Source organism: Prionailurus bengalensis, chromosome E4 (genome assembly GCF_016509475.1).
Source record: "Prionailurus bengalensis isolate Pbe53 chromosome E4, Fcat_Pben_1.1_paternal_pri, whole genome shotgun sequence".
NCBI lineage: Eukaryota > Metazoa > Chordata > Mammalia > Carnivora > Felidae > Prionailurus > Prionailurus bengalensis.
This window is the reverse complement of record NC_057360.1, coordinates 14,017,848-14,041,687: the sequence shown is the minus strand read 5'-3', so window position 1 is coordinate 14,041,687 and position 23,840 is coordinate 14,017,848. Positions and strand designations below refer to the sequence as shown.

The window sequence follows — 23,840 nt, the reverse complement described above, 5'->3', positions numbered from 1 at the left end:
TTCTTATCCATAAGTTTGCTTATGTTTGTGAGTAATTGTTTTATATATTTGGGGGCTCCCATATTCAGATAATAGACATTTATAATTGTTAGTTCTTCTTGATGGATAGACCCTGTAATTATTATATAATCCCCTTCTTCATCTCTTGTTACAGCCTTTAATCTAAAGCCTAGTTTGTCTGATATAAGTATGGCTACTCCAGCTTTCTTTTGACTTCCAGTAGCATGATAAATAGTTCTCCATCCCTCACTTTCAATCTGAAAGTGTCTTCAGGTCTAAAATGAGTCTCTTGTAGACAGCAAATAGATGGGTCTTGTTTTTTTATCCATTATGATACCCTATGTCTTTCAGTTGGAGCATTTAGTCCATTTACATTCACTGTTATTATAGAAAGATATGGGTTTAGAGTCATTGTGATGTCTGTAGATTTCATGCTTGTAGTGATGTCTCTGGTACCTTGTCTCACAGGATCCCCCTTCGGATCTCTTGTAGGGCTGGTTTAGTTATGATGAATTCCTTCAGTTTTTGTTTGTTTGGGAAGACCTTTATCTCTCCTTCTATTCTAAATGACAGATTTGCTGGATAGAGGATTCTCAGCTGCATATTTTTTTCTGTTCATCACATTGAAGATTTCCTGCCATTCTTTTCTGGCCTGCCAAGTTGCAGTGGAGAGATCCGTCATTAGTCTTATCGGTCTCCCTTTATATGTTAGAGCATGTTTATTCCTAGCTGCTTTCAGAATTTTCTCTTTATCCTTGTATTTTGCCAGTTTCACTAAGATATGTCATGCAGAAGATCGATTCAAGTTACGTCTGAAGGGAGTTCTCTGTGCCTCTTGGATTTCAATGCCTTTTTCCTTCCCCAGATCAGGGAAGTTCTCAGCTATTATTTCTTCAAGTACACCTTCAGCACCTTTCCCTCTCTCTTCCTCATCTGGAATACCAATTATGCGTAGATTATTTCTCTTTAGTGCATCACTTAGTTCTCTAATTTTCCCCTCATACTCCTGGATTTTTTGATCTCTCTTTTTCTCAGTTTCTTCTTTTTCCATAATTTTATCTTCTAGTTCACCTATTCTCTCCTCTGCCTCTTCAATCCGAGCCGTGGTCATCTCCATTTTATTTTGCAGCTAATTAATAGCATTCTTTAGCTCCTCCTGGCTGTTCCTTAGTCCCTTGATCACTGTAGCAATAGATTCTCTGCTGTCGTTTATACTGTTTTCAAGCCCAGCGATTAATTTTATGACTATTATTCTAATTTCACTTGTTATATTGCTTAAATTGTTTTTCATCAGTTCGTTAGCTGTCGTTATTTCCTGGAGGGTTTTTTGAGGGGAATTCTTCCGTTTCGTCATTTTGGATAGTCCCTGGAGTGGTGCAGAACTGCGGGGCACTTCCCCTCTGCTGTCTTGAATAACTTGTGTTGGTGGGCGGGCCGCAGTCAGACCTGATGTCTGTCCCCAGCCCACTGCTGGGGCCACAGTCGGACTGGTGTGTACCTTCTCTTCCCCTCTCCTAGGGGCGGGATTCACTGTGGGGTGGCGTGGCCATCTGGGGTATTTGCACACTGCCAGGCTTGTGGTGCTGGGGATCTGGAGTATTAGCTGGGGTGTATTGGCAAGGTGCACAGGGGCGGGAGGGGCAGGCTCAGCTCACTTTTCCTTCGGAGATCTGCTTGGGGAGGAGCCCTGCGGCACTGGGAGGGATGGATCTGCAGAAGCACAGCCTTGGGTGTTTGCACAGTGCAAGCAAGTTCCCTGGCAGGAACTGGTTCCCTTTGGGATTTTGGCCAGGGGATGGGCGAGGGAGATGGCGCTGGCGAGCGCCTTTGTTCCCTGCCAAGCTGAGCTCTGTCGTCCAGGGCTCAACAACTCTCCCTCCCGTTGTCCTCCAGCCCTCCTGCTCTCTGAGCAGAGCTGTCAACTTATACCCGTTCAGATGTTAAGTCCCGCTTGCTGTCAGAACACACTCTGTCTGGCCCCTCCGCTTTTGCCAGCCAGACTCGGGGCTCTGCTTGGCCGGAGGGCCACTGCTCTGCCCTGGCTCCCTCCTGCCAGTCCGTGTAGTGAGCACTGCCTCTCCACCCTTCCTACCCTCTTCCGTGGGCCTCTCGTCTACGCTTGGCTCTGGAGAATCCCTTCTGCTAGTCTTCTGGTGGTTTTCTGGGTTATTTAGGCAGGTGTGGGTGGAAGCTAAGTGATCAGCAGGAGGAGGTGAGCCCAGCGTCCTCCTACGCTGCCATCTTCCCTTCAGATTCTGTCTCTTTTTTTTTTCTTGCTCATTTAATTCTTAAATTCCTCAAGTGAGTGAAATCATATCCTTGTCTTTCTCTGTCTGATTAATTTCACTTAGGATTTTACTCTCTGGGTCCATTCATATTGTTGCACATGGCAAGATTTCATTCTTTTTTACGGCTGAGTCAATTTCATTGCATATATATATATATATATATATATATATATATATATATATACACACTACATTTTATTTATCCATTGGTGGACACTTGGGTTGCTTGCATATCTTGGCTATTGTAAATAATGCTTCAATAAACATAAAAGTGCATATATTTTTTTCAAATTAGTGGTTTTGTTTTCTTTGGGTAAATACTCAGTAGTAGAATTACTGGATCATATGGTAATTTTATTTTTTAATTTTTTGAGGAAACTGAATAACATTTTCCACAGTCCCTGTACCAATTTGACTCCCACCAACAGTGCATGATGGTTCATTTTTCTCTACATCCTTGTCAACATTTGTTATTTCTTGTCTTTTTTATTTTAGTCATTCTTGCAGGTGTGAGGTGATATCTCATTGTGGTTTTGATTTGCATTTCACTGATAATTAGTGATTCTGAGCATGTGTCTGTTGGCCATCTGCATGTCTTCTTGGGAAAAGTGTCTATTCCTATCTTCTGCCCATTTTTAATTGGATTATTTGGTTTTCTGGTGTTGAGTTGTGTAAGATCTTTATACATCTTGGATATTAACACCTTATCAAATGTAATATATGCAAATAACTTCTCCATTCAGTAGACTGTCTTTTCATTTTATTGATGTTTTCTTTTGCTGTGCAGAAGATTTTTATTTTGGTATAGTTCCATTAGTTTAATCTTTGCTTTTGTTTTCCTTGCCAGAGGAGACATATCTAGAAAAATATTTCTATGGCCAAAGTCAAAGAAATTACTGCCTGTAGTAATTTCTTCTAAGAATTTTAAGGTTTTAGGTTTCACATTTAGATCTGTAGTCCATTTTGAGTTTATTTTTGTAGGAGGTAATCCATTGAGTTTATTTTGTATGATATGAGAAAGTGGCCCAGTTTTATTTTTTGTATGTGGCTGTCCAGTTTTCCCTACAGTATTTGTTGAAGAGACTATCTTTTTCCCACTATGTATTCTTGCCTCCTTTGTTGTAAATTAATTGACCATAAAAGCATGGGTTTATTTCTGGACTTTCTGATCTGTTTCACTGATCTATGCTTTTGTGCCTGTACCATACTGTTTTGATTACTACAGTTTTTAGTATATCTTGAACTCTAGGGTTCTGATACCTCCAGCTTTGTTTTTCTTTCTCAAAATTGCTTTGGCTCTTCAGGGTCTTTTGTGGTTTTATACAAATGTTAGCAATATTTGTTCTAGTTCTATGAAAAATGCTACCGGTATTTTGAAAGGGATTGCATGAAATCTGTAGATTGCTTTGGGTAGTATGCACGTTTTAACAATATTGGTTCTTCCAATCCATGCACATAGAATATGAATTTGTTTGTGGAATCCTCAATTTCTTTAGTCAGTATTTTATGGTTATCAGAGTATAGGTCTTTCACCTTCTTGGTTAAGTTTATTCCTAGGTATTTTATTCTTTTTGATGCAATTGTAAATGGGACTTTCTTAATTTCTATTTCTACTACTTCATTATTAGTGTATAGAAATGCAACATAATTCTATATATTAATTCTATATCCTGCAAACCTTACTGAATTCATGTATCAGTTCTAATAGTTTTTTTCATGGATTCTTTAGGGTTTTCTATATATAGTGTCATGTCATCTGCAAATAGTAACAGTTTTACTTCTTCTTTACCAATTTGGATGCCTTTTATGTCTTTTTCTTGCCAGATTGCTGTGGCTATGACTTCCAATACCATGTTGAATAAAAGTAGTGACAGTGAACACCCTGGTCTTGTTTCTGCTCTTAGAGGAAAAGCTCTTGGTTTTTTCACCACTGACTATGATATTAGCTGTGTGCTTTTCATAAATGGCCTTTATTATGTTGAGGTATGTTCCCTCAAAACCCATTTTGTTGAAAGTTTTCATCATGAGTGAATGTTGTACTTCATCAGATGCTTTTTCTGCATCTAGTGAGGTGATGACATGGTTTTTATCCTTTCTCTTGTTAATGTGATGTATCACATTGATTGATGTGTGAGTACTGAACCACCTTTATGTCCCTGAAATAAATCCCACTTGATCATGGTGAATGATTTTTTTAATGTATTGTTGATTTTGGTTTGCTAATATTTTGTTGAGGATTTTTGCATCTATGTTCATCAGAGATATTGGCCTGTAGTTTTCTTTTCTTTCTTTCTTTTTTCTTTTTTTTTTTTTTGTAGTGTCTTTACCTGCTTTTAGTATCAAGGTAATGCTGGCCTCATAGAATTAATTTGGAAACTTCTCTTCCTTTTCTATATTTTGGAGCACTCAGAAGACAGGTATCAACTCTTCTTTAAGTGTGTGGTAGAATTCACCTGTGAAGCCATCTGCTCTTGAACTTTTATTTGTTTGGTTAATGATTCTATTTCACTGCTAACAGTGGGTCCATTCAAATTTTCTATTTCTTCCTGATTCAGTTTTGGAAGGTTATATATTTCTAGGAATTTATCCATTTTTTGTAGGTTGTCCATTTTTTTGACATATAATTTTTCATATTCTCTTCTCTTATAATCCTTTTTATTTCTGTAGTATTGGTTGTTATTTCTCCTCCTTCATTTCTGATTTTATTTTTGAGACCTCTTTTTTTCTTGATGAATCTGGCTAAAGGTTTATAATTTTGTTGATCTTTTCCACGTACCCGATTTCATTGATCTTTTCTATGTTTTTCTAGTCTCTTTTTCATTTATTTCTGCTCTAATTTTCATTATTTCATTCCTTTTACTGGCTTAGGGCTTTGTTCTTATTTGCTTAGCTCCTTTAGGTATTAATTTCAATTGTTTTATTGCTTTCTTATTTATTTTTTAGTCATTCTCATAAATAGTGTTTTTCTCCACATTCAAATTTCATTCAAATTTCACAAAGAGCACCTCTGGGAAATTTGAGATTTGTTCAAGCAATGTCTTTACAGTGACCCCCAGTGGCAAAAGGGATGAACGTGTCAGTTTTAGGAATCCATATCTCCATGGCTTGTTACACTGATAATATCTTGATGACAATAATAACATTTTAACAGTGTATTCACTTTTGCCAAAATGCCCTCTCATTTTTCTCTTTTATTCCTATTTTTTTTAAAGAATTCAAATGTCATCTATACATATGCATATTCAAGTTCTAAACCTATTCTTTTGGATGGTAAGTTTTATAATCCAGGCCATTTTATTTTTCCTAATAAAAATACTATATGAAAAATATACACTTTTATAAAAAAGATTTTTTTAAGCCTTGTAAGATAAGTATTTTTGTGGTCATGTTTCCAATTCTAAGATTCAACATACTTTTTATTTCTATACATAAATATAGATATAAAGAATTATATGTAATATATATATCTATATGTAGATAAATCTTAGATATAGTTCTAAGACTCAACAAACTTTTTAAAGCTCAGATGGAAGTTCTGTACACTTTGGCAAGCCCATTTAACCAATCTACAGATGCACGATTCTCTCTGCAAAGGGGCTGATTTCTAACATAAGATTGGCAAACTTACTTGAATTGCATATGCATGTAACTTTTAAAATTGAAGTACATACAATGCAAAATAGTAACATGCATTTGAAATGTGCATTTGTAATTCTCAGACTTCAGAGTATAATATTATGATGATATACTCCATAAGCCTCCTATCAAAGTTTTGATCAGGACTGCAAGATCATGTGTACTTGAGGGCCCTGCTTTCTTAAGAGTAAATTGTCTAACTTAGACATTGTTCAAGCCTAGTACCTAGTGCTTCTCAATTTAAAAGATTTATTGATTGAAGAGAACTGATATAAATCAATTTTTCAAAGACCACAGATGCTTTTGTTTTCAGCCTCTGTTCTTAGCTCTTTGTCCATTTAAAAAAAAAAAAACAACATTGATTGATTTTAGGAGTTGCATTCATGTTAGAAATAAGCTCAAAACTATATCCCTTCAGAAGTTAAAACATGGCTTCTATGAGATACACACTGAGTTATTTCTTCTTAGAGTGATATCTTCACACATATTAATTGATTCAATTAGTATCAGGTGGTATTTGGATTCTTAATGCAATTATTTAAGATCTATTAATTTTTTTAATATGGTCAAATATTTATGCTAAGAATTTCAAGGTAAAATGAGAATCCAACTGGGGAAAAAGAATACCTACAGAGAAAGATACACTGCCTGAAAAATGGGTTTTTCTCCATGGATTGCTCTTATACTTGTATTTTATAAACACAGTCACCATACTCTGAATGCTGATTTAATGCCTGGAGGCTTGAAGCTTCTGTTCAAGTTAACAGCACCTCCATGACCAGACAGAAAAGTAAATGTCTGCTAAATATTGCTAAAGGTCAATCAATATCAGCTTACATCACCCATGGACTTTAACTTTTTCTAGGTTGAAGACAGAGACTTGTTGAAAGGCACAAGCTTAAAGATGTTGGTTGAACACACCTCCAGAAAACAAATAAAGAAGTCTACCTCCAGCTTCATGGTAAATTCTGACCCAATTCACAAATTTCATCTCAAGAGAAAATGTTACTCTCTTCCCAACCAGAGGTCTTACAGTCCTCGTGGAGTGTTTTTATACTCTAGGAAGACCTCTGGTCATGCTAGATTTAGAAATGAAATTCATTTGCTGTGAAATAAATCACCATGAAGGGAATTTCTAGACACATTTGCCTCCCTAGTGAGGCCTTTGAACAGTGCTCTATTGTAGACGACAAACTTGATGGGTAATGCTAAAATACTGCTGTGCCCAGAAAATAAAAGGCACAATGAGAGTCTTCATGGGTAATGAACTCATGCTCAAGTAATAAATCAATACCACTGTTGGGACTGACTCCTCTGCTTTCTTTACAGGAAATGTGACTGTCTCTTTATGATGAATTGTCAGCTAGGGTATAGCAGTGTCTATAAAAATATGCAGATGTTGAACAGCAGTGTAAACATGGTGTCTTTATTATAAGACCATTAAAACCAACCAGGATAGATGGGTATTATACCATCATAAATAAACTCAACATGAAAAAAGTGCTCTCCCTACCAATCAATCTAACCAACTAACCTCATCTGCATCCATATCCTCTACCTTCACTACTATTAAAATAGAGAGACAATCTAATTCTCTCCTATCTATGGCACCCACAGGTGCCCTACATTATATTCCCACTCCCTGAGAAAATCAAGGATTTTTCTCATCTATTTATCCTATCTTTATCCTATTTCTTCTACATTTATCTCATCTCTGTCCTTCACCAATTTTATCTCTCTTCTGCCTCATTCTTATCAACACACAAACATGCTATTAATATCTCCCATCTTTCAAAAACATTCTTTTGAATTTATACTAGTATCCTACTTTCCTGCTTCCCTCTACAGTGAAACTTGAAAGAGCTGCCTATATACTATCTCTGCTTCCTCACATTCAAGTCCCTTCTGAACCTTCTCTAAGGAGACTGCCCTACCAAGCCCTTGTTATCAAAGCCACCAATGACTTTCATGTGGCAAATCCAATGGTCTGTTCTCTACCTTTGTCTCTATTAGATGAAAACATAAAAGTCTGATTTAGATACAAAGATTGGAGGTAATGATGATTTAGACCCAGTTCAAGCTGCTTTCCTTCTGTTTACTACTGAATCTTCCAGCAACAAGTTTGAAGAATTCAGGGCTAAGAATACAAGTGACTGAATGGATGCAGCTTTCCAGCACCTCCCTGGTTCCTCACAGAGGAGCACGATAAGGTTCAAGTTGAATATAGCCTGTCAGGACTGGGTAAACTGCCAAGCCAGAGAGGCAAAGACATATGGGTGCCCTGCCTTTTATGCCATTAGGTTGGGTGTACCACTTCATTACAATATAAGGGAAATCTCACTACCCCGTAGTTACCAAGTCCTGTGTTCCATTTCTGACTGTGTTATTGGGCTTCCTCACAGTAGGCTCAGCTTTCACCTACCAAATCATTCTCCTTGATCTCTCAGCAGCATTTAGCACATCCATCACGATGCCCTTCTCAAAATGCTCTTTTCCTGTACCTTCTGGAGTACCATGTTCACTTGGCTCTCTATCACTTCTCAGTGGCATCTGCTTTTTCTCCTCCCTTCCAACACTACTAAAATAGACTTGGAGAGCCCCAGAGCTATTTCCTTGACCATGCTTCTCTTCCCTATCTATATTCATCTCCTACATGATCTTAACTAGTCTCAAGGAATTACTATCTGAGTTAGTTCCTTATGACGCTTGCAACAAATGACCACTAGTGGCTTAAAACAACAGGAATTTATTTTCTCATAGTTCTGGAGTCCAGAAGTCTGAAATTTAAAGTGCTAGCAGTGCTACAATCACTCCCATAAGAGGCTCCAGAGAAGGATCCTTCCTTGCCTCTTCCAACCTCTGGTGACTCCCGGAGTTTCTGGGCTATGATAGCATAGTTCCAATCTCTGCCTCCATCTTCACATGTCCTTCCCTGTGTGTCTCTCCCAAATCTCCCTCTCTTTTCTCTTATAAAGACACTAATTACTAGATTTAGGGGTCCACCCTCAATCTAGGATGATCTCATCCCAAGATTCTTAATTACATCTGCAAAGATCCTATTCCCAAGTAAGGACACACTCACAGTTATGGGAGATGAGGCCTTAGACGTATCTTTTGGGGGATATAGTTCAACTCACTACACCACCTCTAGGCTGATGTTTCCCAGATTCTTAAATCCAGCATGAAACTCTCCCTTGAATTCTAATCCCTATCATCACTACTTACCTGTCTAATACACATCTCAAATTTTACATGTTCATAATAGAATTCTTGATTCCCCCAAACATCTTCCTCTCTCTTAACAATCCCCATCTTAGCAAATGGCATTACCATTTAACTTGTTCCTTTGGTTAAAACCTTTGAAGTCATCCTTGACTCTTTTTTTTCCACAGCAAACCATCAGGACACTCTCCGCTCTACTTTCTTTCTTTCTTTTAAATGTTTATTTACTTTTGAGAGAGACAGAGAGCACAAGCAAGGGAGGGGCAGAGAGAGAGAGAGAGGGAGACACAGAATATGAAGCAGGTTTCAGGCTCCAAGCCATCAGTTCTCTCAGCTCTACTTTCAAAATATATCTTGACTCTGACAGCTTCTTCACTCTGTACCATTCCTCTCTATTCCAAGCCACATCCTCTGTCTCCCCACAGGATCTCTTTATAGGAATAATCTAAGTGATCTCTTTGTTTCTATTCATGCCCTTCTTTTAGTCATTTCTTCTCATAGCAGCCAGACTGACCTATGAAAACATAAATCAAATCTTGTCCCTCTACACTCAAAACCGTCCATTAGCTATATTTTGAACAAATGCGAAGTCTTTGTGATGTAAAAGAACCCACATGACAAGGGCCCTGCCTACCTCTCTGATTCTAGAATCTGCTGCTCTCTTCTCACTGAGCTCCATCCTCAATGGCCTCCTGGTGGCTCCTTAACACATCAAACCAGTTCCACCCCAGTCCTTTGTGCTTACTCTTTTCTTTGCTTGGAATGCTCCACCTCCAGATATTCACAGGGCTTGTTCCCTCACTTAGCAGTTCTCTGCTCCAATGCTTCTTCCACAGCCTAAAATAGCATTCCAAATCTCTCTCTCTCCCCTTATTCTGATTTAGTTTTCTTCATAGTACTCATCAGTGTCTGGCATTATATTAACCTGATATTAAAATAATTGTTTATCTTTCATCTCTTCCCTCTGTTAGCATATAAGCCCCATAAGCCTAAAATTTTTGTTTTGCTTACCAATTTTCTCATGATGCTCAGAATGGTGCCTGGCATATAGTAGTTGCTTATTAACTATGTGTTGAATAAATGAAAAAGCAACTAAAATGATCTCTTAAAATTAAAGCAATATAGCCATATTAAAAACTGGTATGAAAAATGAAAATCTCATGAAACCAGTTGAAAATAATGCTCATTAATGCTTTTGGGAAATAATGAAAAAGCATTCACGTGATAATGTAAACATGAACTCTTCCAAAACAATTCTTTCTCCAGCATTTATAATATTTGCTCTAAGAGTTCAGTTTTTAAGTTTGCCAAGTGGTCTATTTCTTACACATATTGATGCAGAGATATTCCAATAGATATCTGCCTTACAAAAGAACTGTAAGGCAAAATCTAATTCAATGTAATTTTGGCAATGTTTTACTGTGTTTACTACCATAATACTTCATTAAACAGGTTTCACTTCAATTTTATAAAATTCTAAGAAGTATTCATGATTATCCTTGAATACAGTGTCTATAACACAGTTGGTGTGAGAAAGATTGATGATACATTGGCAAACCAGACCTGCTGTTATCAGAGATATGTGGGCTTACATCATGCTTCGGCTACTTACCAGCTGTTTGATTATGAGCAAGTTCTCTAAGCTCAGTTCCTCCTATATAAACTGAGTAATGCCACCTGCTTGACAGGATACTTGTGGTTATAACATATGACATGGTGTTACTACACAACTCATTTCACTTGAACTGACATATGCTGTGAACCAAATTACATCCCCTAAAATATGAAAATGTTCAGTTCATAAAGCAGATCTTCTGGAATACTTTTCCCTGGGGATTTCTATGACCTCACACATAAGAAAAGATGCCATGCAAACAAGTAGCTTTTTTTAAATAGTGGAAAGTGCAAAAATTATTAGAAATACACACTGAGGGGCTGATATATGTATCAAAAATATGACTGAGTGGCTCAGTTGGTTAAGCGTCTGGCTCTTGATTTTGGCTCAGATCAAGATCTTATGATTCATGAGTTCAAGCCCCGCATTGGGATCTTCACTGACAGCATGGATCCTGCTTGGGATTCTCTCCCTCCCTCTCTCTACTCCTCACCTGCTTGCACACACTCACACGCTCTCTCTCTCTCTCAAAATAAATAAATAAACATTAAAAAAAAAGAAATATATACTGAGCATCTATATAGTCCAGTTTCCTACCAGGTGGTCCTGCATATAGAATATATACTACTGACCATGAACACTTTACCTAGCTCAAAAGATGAATTATAAATGTCTGTTGAACAAGAAATTAGTGAACTAACAAAGTCAGTGACTGAATTTTTAATGTAGCTGAGTAGAAATTCCTAATAGTTAGAGGAAGTGTTCATTAGAGGAATCATTGTGAGACTGTGCTGAGAATCCTAGTCTGCCCTCTTACTCTAAATCTATGAGCGGTAGCTGGCACAGTGCCTTAAACCCATCAAGCCAAAGTAAAGACCCCTCCTTCCACCCTACCCCAGCTCCAACCTGACCCTGCTAAAATCTCCTTTCACCTACAGTTAATCTAACAATTTATAAATGAATCTGAAATTATTTTTATTTTTATGCTACAATATTAAAATATTCAAAATAATTCTATTATAATTCTATGTGTTATCGAGCTTCATTAATTCATATTCGTACAGGCAGCAGTTTGGGTTACAGAAGGCTAGTGATTGTTTTATAGGTTTCTCATCCCTATAAATTACGTACAATAAAATAACAAAGTCGTGTCCTTTGAATCTTTTCAAGAGGAAAATAATTTCTAGCATTTGGTTAATAGCTTAGAGTTATCTTTACAGATACATTTATCTTATTTAATTATTATAGCAACTTTTTGAGGCAAGGTTTATGGTAACTTCGTTTTATTTTCTGGATGAGATAATAAGGCTCGAAGAAGTTGAACGACTTGCTCAAGAACATACAGCTGGGAAGCGACAGGCCTTCCAAGCTCTGTGTTCTTTTATGTACACCACTGAATAAAACAATTAATTGAGAAGTGGTCTAATGAGGTAGAGGGGCTACCTCTAGATGTGGAGGGAGGGGCTACCACAAGTGCACTATGTGGTCACAGCCATGTTATTCAATAGTGTAAATCACCAACATCTGCATAAACTTCTTCACTCCAAAATGGGACCTCTCAACAAACCAACCTCCCAGTATTCTGGTGAAACTAAGAGTATGTAAGAGCACTTTAAAATAATAAGACAATGATACAGGGAAAATTATATGTAAAACATTATTTACTTCTAATGACTAGGAATTTGACCTTGTCAATAGTATAGCCAATCCCCTTAAAGTTTTACTAAAAATCTTCATTTAGTCAGTAAAAATATTTTTCACAAATGATACAAAAGATAAGCTTGAGCTTTCTCTAGCCACAAATGTGTTACATTCTACATATACAGGGAGAATAATTCACCATTACATTTGTTTTAATATAAGACATATATAAATACATCCCAGCATTATAGTAATATTCATTTTATAAAAGCTTTTATTTTTAATATCATTAGGCAAACATAAACTTCCCAACTATATATTCAAATATACCCAAGTCCTGCCCAGTTGAAAATGGCCTATCTATGTCAAAGAGGCTTAATTTAGTACAAAATCATGACTGCCTAAATTAGACCATCTCTCAGAAAACTATATAATTATGTACATCGGTGGATAAGATTATATTTCAGGTACCTTGAATAAAGAATTGCCCTCTATTATCTAAATAGGTCACCCTCATTAGCTAAGGGCAAAACTTCAGGAAAGCTGAAGATGAAGTGGTGAAAATAGGCTACTTGCACAGGCAGTGAAATCAATCCTAAAGACCAACAGGGTAACAGATGTCACAAACAGATTGCCCTCAGCATCCCAATTCAAATGTCTTTTATATGACAATTTCCCAATTATTAAAGTTACATAAGATCAGAATGAAGAATAATGGAATGGAATAAGGGGGAAGGCTATTTCTCCATAAAAGCAACAAAAACATTGGCAAAAAATTGTCAAAATCAACTTTTCAGAACTCTCAAATTAACAAAATGCTTGTAACAAACTGAGGAGCATTTGTTCAACGAAAATGACTGAATCTCAGTAAGATCAGCAAGATTTGTGGTGTTTGAACTTTTCCAATTCCCATTCCCTTCTCCTTAGCTCTACAGTATCTTGAAAATGAAAATCCCCCCAAATCACAGTGAAAACTAGCAGCCAGAAGCCACTGGAGGGGACAGAATAGGATTGGAATACACCAAAAATAACATTTTCAGTGAACTGTAATTATTTAACCTCTCTAGCAATCCTCTAAAAACACCTATTTATAGAGCTTTTCTTTATTTGATCTGACTCAGAGTATACTCAGCACAACAGCCTTTTACCCAGGAAGCATGTCAAAAACAATCAGTGGCAATATTTAACATCACAGCTACTTTAAGCAGCAATAAGAGTTGGGGCAGAAGAATCTGACCAAAAAATTTAAACGAAAAGCTGGGAATGAGGTGGCGATAAGAATCACTGAGGTTTGTATATATGTACAATTTAGCATCTAGAAGGCTACATGCATGCCTGGGGCTGTGCACATTCTCAGGAGAGATCTGAAAAGACCCCGAACTCTGGCTAAACTTAAGCCTCTACATAAGCAGGAAGTGAAAGTTAAGGCAGAATTGTAAACTGCCTGCTATTGAAGGCATATTCCAAAATTCACACCAAGACCTTCACCAAATGCTGGGAGACTTATTTGCCCTGTACACTTAAGAAAATCTCTGTCAAGTTATTAGCTAACTAATAAGAAAATTGAGCAAAGGCTCTAATGCCCACATACAACAAAGAATACAGACTTTACAGATTTAGTTCAGGAAAATTACTAAGCAAACAAATACCAACAGCAACAACAACAAATGGCAACAAAAACAATCACTGGAAGAGGAGAGGAATCTGATTTTTGAGTGTTACCACATTATATTACTTAACATGTCCTATTTTCAATGAAAAAACTACAAGATATGCAAAGAAAGTATGGCCCATACACAGGAAAATAAGCATTCAATAGAAACTATCTCTGAGGAAGCCCAGACATTGAACTTACTAGCCAAGGACTTTAAATCAGCTATTTTAAATATGTTCAAAGAACTTAAAAAAAGCCATATCTACATAATTTTTAAAAGTACAAGCATAATGTTATACCAAATACAGAATATCAATCAATAGATGGAATTAGTTTTTTTTTTTTTTTTTTTTTTTTTAAATTTTTTTTTTTCAACGTTTATTTATTTTTGGGACAGAAGGAGACAAAGCATGAACGGGGGAGGGGCAGAGAGAGAGGGAGACACAGAATGGGAAACAGGCTCCAGGCTCTGAGCCATCAGCCCAGAGCCCGACGCGGGGCTCGAACTCACGGACCGCGAGATCGTGACCTGGCTGAAGTCGGACGCTTAACCGACTGCGCCACCCAGGCGCCCCTGGAATTAGTTTTAAAAAGAACTAAATAGAGGGGCGCCTGGGTGGCTCAGTCGGTTAAGTGTCCGACTTCAGCTCAGGTCATGATTTCACGGTCCCGTGAGTTCGAGCCCCGCATCGGGCTCTGTGCTGACCGCTCAGAGCCTGGAGCCTGTTTCGGATTCTGTGTCTCCCTCTCTCTCTGACCCTCCCCCATTCATGCTCTCTCTCTGTCTCAAAAATAAATAAACGTTAAAAAAAATTTAAATAAAAAAAAATTTAAAAAAAGAACTAAATAGAAATTCTGGAGGTGAAAATTAAAATAATAAAAATAAAAAATTCCCTAGACAGATTCAACAGAAAATCTGAGTAGGCAGAAGAATCAGCAAACTTGAAGATAGGTCAATCGGGATTATTCCTCCCACCCAAGAAACAGAAAAGAAAAACAAAAGAACCAATAATAAAATAAGTGAGGGGCGCCTGGGTGGCTCAGTTGGTTGGGTGACCAACTTCAGCTCAGGTCATGATCTCACAGTTTGTGAGTTCAAGCCAGCATTGGGCTCTGTGCTGACAGCTTGGAGCCTGGAGCCTGCTTCACATTCTGTGTCTCCCCTCTCTCTACCCCTCCCCTGCTCACATTCTGTGTCTCTCTGTATCTCAATAATAAAAATAAAACATTTAAAAAAATGTTTTAAAAAAGAAATGAACAAAGCCTCAGAGACCTGTGAAACACATAAAGCATGTTCACATACATTTCATGGGAGCCAGAGAGGAGAAGAAAAGAAGAGTTGAAAAAATAATGCCTGAGAATGTCCCAAATTTGATGAAAAACATTAGTCTACAAATCTCAAGACCCCAACAAACTCCAAACAGGATAAAATCAAGGAGATCCACACCTACATATATCATAATCAAACTCTCAAAAACCAAGAGAAAATCTTGAAAGCAGCAAGAGAGAAAAGATCCATCATATTCAAGGGGGTCTTGAATGAGATTAACAGCTGATTTCTCATCAGAAAACCACAGAGGTCAGAAGGTAATGAGATGATGACATACTCAAAAAGTAGTGGGGGAGGGGGAAGACTATTAACTAAAAATTTTCCTTCAAAAATTAAGGATAAATTAAGACATTCCCAGATAAATAAAAACTGAGAATCCCACACTAGGAGGCTTGCCCTATAAGAAATACTAACTGGGGGCGCCTGGGTGGCCCAGTTGGTTAAGCGTCCGACTTCGGCTCAGGTCACGATCTCATGGTTCGTGGGTTCGAGCCCTGCATCGGGCTCTGTGCTGACAGCTCATAGCCTGGAGCCTGTTTCAGATTCTGTGTCTCCCTCTCTCTCTGCCCCCCCCCACTTGTGCTCTGTCTCTCTCTGTCTCAAAAATAAAATAAACATTAAAAAAAAAAGAAAGAAATACTAACTGGAGTCTTTCAGGATGAAAAGAAAGGGCACTAGACAGTAACTCAAATCCACACAAATAAATAAAGAACACTGGTGAAAGTAGCTATGTAGGTAAAAGAAAATATAAATGTGTTATTATTGGTTTGTAACTCTTTTTTCTCCTTTCTGATTTAAAAGACAGCTGCATAAAGAAATAGTTATATGCCTGTGTTGATAGGTAGTGATTACAGCACATAACAAAGGGAGGAAATGGAGCTACATGGGAGGAAATTTTTGTGGACTGTTGAAATTAAGTTGTACTAGATATAAACTATATTGTTAGAAGTTAAGATGTTAATTATAATTCCATGGCAACCTGTAAAAAATAACTTTAAAAATATTAAAATAAATGACAAGGGAATTAAAATGGTACAGCAGGAAATATATTTTTAACAAAAAATTATTTCTCTACTCCTAATAAAGAAATAGACAAACAAAAGACATAATACATACAGAAACAAATAGCAAACTACAGATATAAATTCTGCCTCATCAGTAATTACATAACATGGAAATGGATTTAACACTCTGGTCAAAAGGCAAATATTGGAGAATGGGTTTTAAAAAATGATCCAACCACACGCTGTCTACAAGAGACATATTTCATGTTCAAAGACACATATAGGTTGAAAGTAAATGATGGAAAAAGATATACCTGGAATACAGTAACCAAAGGAGAGTTGGAATGGTTATACTAACATCAAACATAAATTTTGAGACAAAAATTGTTACTGGACACAAAAAAAGGCATTTTGTAATGATCAAAAGGCCAATCCATCAAGAAGACATAACAAGTATAAATGCACCTAACAACAGCATCCCAAAATACATAAAGCAAAAGCTGACACAATTGAAGGGAGAAATAGATAACTCATCAATAATAGTGGTAGACTTTAATGTCTCAATTTCAATACTAGAACAGCCAGACAGAATACCAGTATTTGAGTAGTACTATAAACCAAATAGACCTAACAAGTATCTACAGAACACTATACCCAACAAAGGCAGAATACACATTCTTCTCAAATGCACATAGAACAGTCTCCAGGACAGGTCACATGTTAAACCGTAAAACAAGTCTCAAATTTTAAATGAATGAAATGTTACAAAGTAAGTTCTCTAAGCAAAATGAAATGAAATTATAAATCAATGACAGAAGAAAATTTTGGAATTTTACCAACATGTGGAAATTAAGCAACACATATCTAAACAACACATGTCACTGCTTTTTTACCAAAGTGGTAATTATAAGGAAAACTAGACCTCTGAGTCAGATATTTAAAAAATACTCACAGAATGACTAGAAAGGCACAGAAAGTAAATGGAAGTCTCTATTTGTCAATCCCAATACAACATAGCCCTATTCACCACATTCTAAGGCATTTCCAGCTTCTTCCTTTCTCTATTAATTCTTCTACCACTAATGAAAACATAGAATTTGAACTCTATTGGTTTGGGAAAGAATTAACCCTCTTCCTTTGGAGCTTCAATGATGTCCAGGACCAGTCAAAGCCACAGGTTAGCAACACACCAAAATGGATCTCTGAGGGAGACATGATCATCATGCAAACCCTTTGGATAGTTCTCAGGGTTCCTGAGCATAACAGTGTTACAGAATTTAAAGAGGGATGTGAAAGCAAATTATAAGCCTTGAGGCTAGCAAGGAACTTTTAGTAATTAACCCAAGAATCATACTTATTAAGAGTCTTCAGGCAATGGATTAATTTGTCCTTCTTAGCAATCACCATGAAGGAATCAGTCAGACAAGTAAATGGCACACAGTAGCACTGAATGTTTTCTCTTTTCTGAAAAATTATTACTTGCAAAATTATCTTCCAATTATCTGCAAAACTTACAAAAATCTGTCCTCAGAACTACCACATATAGAATATGAAAAACTGGTGTAAGGAAGGTCTGTCTTTGACAAAGCAGGACTTCTACTGATCCATAAGAAATGACGCTCATTTTGGTAAGTCCATGAACATTCAGATGGCAATTTCTAAGTAGCACCTAATAACAACAGGCTTATAAAATAAGCCAGGCCTAAATTAGAAAAAAAGTTCAAATTTAACCTTCTGGATACAGATTTGTAGTATACTATTAGAAATCCATGACTAAAACTCGATGTTGTATTTCACTTATGCTGTAACAACATGCTGTTAATACTCTCAGTGAGATTGTAAAGACTGATTTCTTTCTGGTAAACTGATGATTCCTTCCACCAATATTAATTGCTCCTACCTAACGTTATGCCATCACATGAGAGTTATTGCTTTGGGTCATAAATGAATTTTCTTTTGAGGAGGCTGAGGAGTGAGATATAGTCACTGCCATTGATAATCCCTTCTACACAGTGGGGCCTGGGTGGCTCAGTCCATTAAGTGTCTGACTCTTGCTTTCAGGTCAGGTCATGAGGTTGAGTCCAGTGTTGGGGGCAACTGTCAGCATGGAGCCTACTTAGGATTCTTTCTCTCTCTGCTCCTCCCCCCGATCACATGCATGCTCTATCAAAATAAATAAACATTAAAAAAAATAATAATCCCTTCAATACAAAAGGAGTTAAATAGAACATGAATATGTTAAATGAATCTCAAGAATTGAGGACACTTTACAGGACATATTAGTTGGCCAATTTTCTTTTAGTTTATATTTCTCATAAAATTCAGAATTTGTAAAAACAAAAGATTCTCCATTGGCTGTTCTACTATATTTGAAGTTGTGAGGATGTAAGGCAGAGGCAACTGCAAGCATCTTGCCGCCTGTCAGGAGAATAGATCTGAGAAAAGAACCACCTCCAAGGAGACAAAACCAAAGACTGACAAAACTAGAATCAGAGATTGGGGGATATCATTTGTACTCTCCATGAAGTTTCATCTCAACTTCGAGGGGACTTTTTAGGAATGTGATTGTGCTACACTTGCTAGAATCCACCGATAGAATTGCTACCTCTGCTCCCATAAGATATCGATGGCTTTGTCTCCTGTGAGACAAGAAGGTTGCTGAGACAGGGGCGTTACAGCATCATTTTTATAACTAGACCCCAGCCCCACTCCTTAGTCTGGCTTTCCTGCGCACTGATTTTGGAGAGCCCTGGTGATGGTCCCCATCTAGCCACCTGTAACCTCCACCTCCTTGGTTGCAAGCACCAATGTCAGAGATGCTGAAGGAAGCCACAAAGAAGTAAAACAATCACTAATGAAGAACTCTGGAAAGGTTTAAAAACTAAATGCACCAAGGCCAGGGTGCGAGAGGAGCTAAAAATGGAAGAATTTGCTGAAAATGTCTATACGATGTTGTTAGACCTCCAGACCCTTTCCCCCATCTTGCATAACCACATAGTTACTCCTCCTTAACCTCAGCAGAATACTGAAGATTTACTTTCAGAAGAGGATAGAGGGACTGTGGACTGAGGAAGACCTTTAGGAATGCCATTATGAAAACGGAGGGATTCATTAGGAGTCTACATGCTAAACAGCAAGAACCACCCCATGTCACCATGACAACAATTCTTCCTCTTCCATCTGAGAACACTGGACATTAGGTTTACATCAGACCGGCTCAAGTGGAAATACTTGTAGCATCTAATAGCAGCTGAGGAAGGCTCCCAACAAAATGGCCAGCCCAGTCACCCTATGATAATGCCCATTAGTCAATGAATCTCATGCAGACACATACAGAATTTCTGTCAGCTTATTAGTGCTCTACTCTTGTATCTGAGCAAGCAGCAAAAGATCGCCAATCATTTGAAAAAAGGGTGTGACATCAAAGACAGTGACCAAGAAAAATGACCAGAAAAAAATGGACTCAGAAACATTGTAAATTACAAAAGGAAAGCTTCAAAAGATCTCTCATTAAAATCTTTAGAGAAGATAGTGTACTTGCAAAACCAAGAGGATGATGCTATTTTAAAAAATAAAAATAACATTCACAAAATGAGAAAATGCTGTTGGGACTTCTTTAAATGATATCAGAAATGAAAAATTAACTAGAGGAGCTGAAGATAAAGTTGAATAAATTTTGCAAATGGTAGAACATAGAGACAAAGAATAAAAGAGGAGGTTTTTTTTAAAATAAGGTTAATCCAGGAGTTCTAACATACTAATAATATGAATTCCAGATAAAGAGAACAGAGAAAGTAGGGGCAATTAGTTATCAAAAATAATTCCTAGAATTGGGGAACATGTATCTCCACACCGGATAGACACATCATTGAGTGCCCTTCCATAATGACTTTAAACACACACACACACACACACACACACACACACACACACACCACACACACACACACAGAGCCCCATTTTGGGGTCTCTGAAGATAAACTATTGTTAGCTCCCAAAAAGAAAAAAATCAAAACATCAGCATAAATAAGATAAATCTCTGCTTTTACAATATGTGCTTATTTCAAGTAATTATAAGCTAAATAATATTTTACATGCATTAGGGACACCTGGGTGGCTCAGTCCATTAAGTGTCCAACTTCGACTCAGGTTGTGATCTCACAGTTTGTGAGTTCGAGCCCCACGTTGGGCTCTGTGCCATCAGTGCAGAGTCTGCTTCAGATCCTCTGTCCCCTCTCTCTATGCCCCTCCCTCCCTATCTCTCTCTCTCCGTCTCTCTCAAAAATAAAAGGAAACTATTTTATATGCATTAAAAGGGTTTCCTATTTTAAAGAAACAAGACATACATGAAACAGAAAGTTTTCACTGGGAGTATATTCAAGTAACTCTTTCAATAACTGAGGGGACTATCTGATTTCTGTACCAGCAGTTTATTTTATTTGCTTTTTAAAATAAGTAGTTCATAAGGATTAGAAATATCTGTTTTCTTAGATCTCACTTGATCTTACATTTATTTATATAGGTTTAGACTATATCCCCTAGTCATTTTTCTTTCAGCATCTTAAGTTAAAAAAATCTAACAATCTTAATAATGGCTAATTAAATAATAAAATTAAGTTATGAGAATTTGTGTTACCTTGAAATATACCAAACTCTTGACATGTTAAACTAATTTTCTTCCATCCTAAAAGCCACACACTCACCTTGAGGATCAACTTCTTTAGCTAGCTTCAATGCATCTGAGTTTGCAAGATCGGTGTTGGCTGGAGTAACAGCCAAAATGAGACAGTTCTCCCGCGTGATGAACTGCATAATCATTTCTCTGATCTGATACTCAATATCTGGTGGCTGATCTCCCACGGGCACTTTAGTAATTCCAGGTAGGTCGATAAGTGTGAGATTTAACACTGTGTGGAAAAAAAAGGAGTCTTACATATACCCTCAATGCTAAAAATATCAATAATGAAAAATCACCAGTCTCTTCAGTAGAAGTAAAACAAGCTCAGCTTTATATACTGTGTGTTGAGTTAACTCCAACTCATGTGTGTAGAATAGAAAGCACAGAATACAAAATGGCTTTGTTAGTTTTCTTTATTTTTATGACATGATTGTGCTATGCCAAATAATTATCTTAACATAATTTGAAAGGCACTGATTTGCATATCTAAGAGAGAGCTGTCATAGCTGTAACTAGCGTGTTATAACTCAAACACTGAACAATAAGTGCATACGCTGGCTGCCGGTCTTGTACAATTGCCTTCAAATAGTGTAAAAATTCTTAGGGTAAGATTTGTCCTTCCCTTCAAAAGCATTATATATTATCTAGAGAGGGTTAGCCGCTCAGCCTACTGGACAGCTGTTAGTCATTTGTGGTACCATGAGGTTACGGTGCAGGCTATGTGCCCAGACTCATGGAGTACCACCAGGAGGGCAGGAAACTACCCCTGAGTCAGTGACTCCAGCAGCAGCCTCGCTATCGTTCTCCGCACACGACAGGGGTGGCACCAACATGAAAATCTGCCCCACTGAAAATTTAGTCAGGATAGAGGTTATTCCATATCATACGCCATGAACTGGTTATGTAATTTATAAGTTTCTTCTGATAGTCTGGAAAAAAATCAGAGTTGATGCCTCAGGCATCAGAGAATAAATAGAAATATATAGCACTATAAGAAAATCCAATAGAAGACTCAACTACAGTACCATCCATGTACCTCTAAGATTCTTGCTAAAACTGAAGATATTAAAAAATAGTTTTCACGCATACCTCTTAGAAAGTCTAAGAGTTTAAAATAAGAAAAAATTTTAAGTGACTTACTCAATTCTGATCTTTTTAAAAGTCCTCTCCTGCTTTCCCATAAATCTGTGAGCTCTTTGAATCATACCATTTATGGTAGTATCCAAACACTATCCTAGAAACCCGGTACTTTTTGAGAGAACAAACCATCTTCTGCACAAATAATGTATGTCAATTAATGCAAAGATTTTTGAGGAAAAAAATTTAGAATTTTGTTATTTTACTTACCATGTGGAGAATAGACTCGTAAATTAATGGGTATAGAGGAAATGCCTTTATTCATTCCAGTCACTCGATCTGTTTCTGCTTCAATCTCATGGCGAACTTCATCAAAATCTGTAAATTTTTTTCCTTTGCAATGTAGAAATTCAGCATACTCTACAAAAGACAAATTAGCACAACTTAAAATCTATGCATCCTTGCAATAATTATAAGGAAACAATGTTTCTTTAATTACAAGGCAAAGTATCCAATATTGTCTCTGTAGCCATTAAAATGAGAGAATATAGCAGTTACTAAGAAACACAGCTAACACTTTAGAAATATCAAGCATAGTACAAATGCTAAGAATGCTAAATTTGCTAATTTTCAGATAAGCAATTAAGCATGACTTAAAGAGAATGTTGGCCCTCCAAATGATAGAGCAAACAGCATCTGATTGTCAAAGAAATTAAGTCTAGGGTACATACAAAGCCTACCTAATCTTATTACTAATCTTATTAGCATGTCCTTTTTCATATCACCACTTTATTAAGAGGGAATGCTAAGTTATATAAAGATACCTTTAGAAGGCAAGATGGTTTAGAAACAAAATTTACTTAATTCTTTAAAGATAAGTAATATATGGAATATCTTAGCTTTAAAATATACTATTCAAATACCACACCAACTTGTGTAATTGAAAAGACAATTTCTCAAGAAAAATAGAGTTTTAGATCAAGGAAAATATTTACCTGCAATCTAAAAAAAAAATTAGTAGGAAGTAGGAAAAACTCTAAACTATATGTAATAACAGAAAATTGGGTTAAGTTTCAGTAACATCTTACTAACTGCTGTGCTATTGATTTCTATTCGTACCTCCAGATGTGTCAGGTATATGATAGCACAACTCAAAAAGGAAGCTGACACTATTAGACTTTTAAAAAAAATTACCATTTGGGGGCACCTGGGTGGCTCAGCTGGTTAAGCACCCGACTCTTGATTTGGGATTCTAGACTCACGGTCATGAGATGAAGGCCCTCCTGGTGCTCCGCACTGAACGTGGAGCTTGCTTGGGATTCTCTCTCTCCCTCTCTCTCTCTCTCTACCCCTCCCCCGCTCACACTGTCAGCACAGGCTCCACACTGTCAGTGCAGAGCCCAATGCAGGGTTCAAACTCACAAACCATGAGATCATGACCTGAGCCGAAATCAAGAGTCCATCATTTAACCAAATGAGCCACCCAAGTGCCCCCGGAAAATGTTTCTTAATGATGGTATGAAATCTGCTTTCTAATCGTATTTCCTTTGTCCAACTTTTGCCCCCTGGAGCTAGCTATTCAGACAAAGTCTCCTCCCTGTAAAATGGCCAGGATTATTCTGAGCTCTAGCACCAGGAGTTCATCTTCTTCCTGAGCTTTTCTTACCACTTTCCAAAAATGCTTGTCTGATCATT

At 37.1% G+C, this 23,840-nt stretch overlaps 1 protein-coding gene across 7 annotated transcripts in view; it reads right to left on the bottom strand.

The window, feature by feature from the left end:
• The window catches only part of DNM3 (dynamin 3), a 557,387-nt gene that overhangs the window by 388,984 nt on the left and 144,563 nt on the right, over positions 1-23,840 (bottom strand). For all 7 annotated transcript variants that reach the window (XM_043568980.1, XM_043568982.1, XM_043568983.1 and 4 more), the window contains exons 3-4: positions 22,416-22,565; positions 21,094-21,297 (exon numbers count right to left, since the gene is read on the bottom strand). In XM_043568980.1, coding sequence (XP_043424915.1) covers positions 21,094-21,297; positions 22,416-22,565 — 354 coding nt within the window. The remainder of the gene's footprint in view (positions 1-21,093; positions 21,298-22,415; positions 22,566-23,840) is intronic.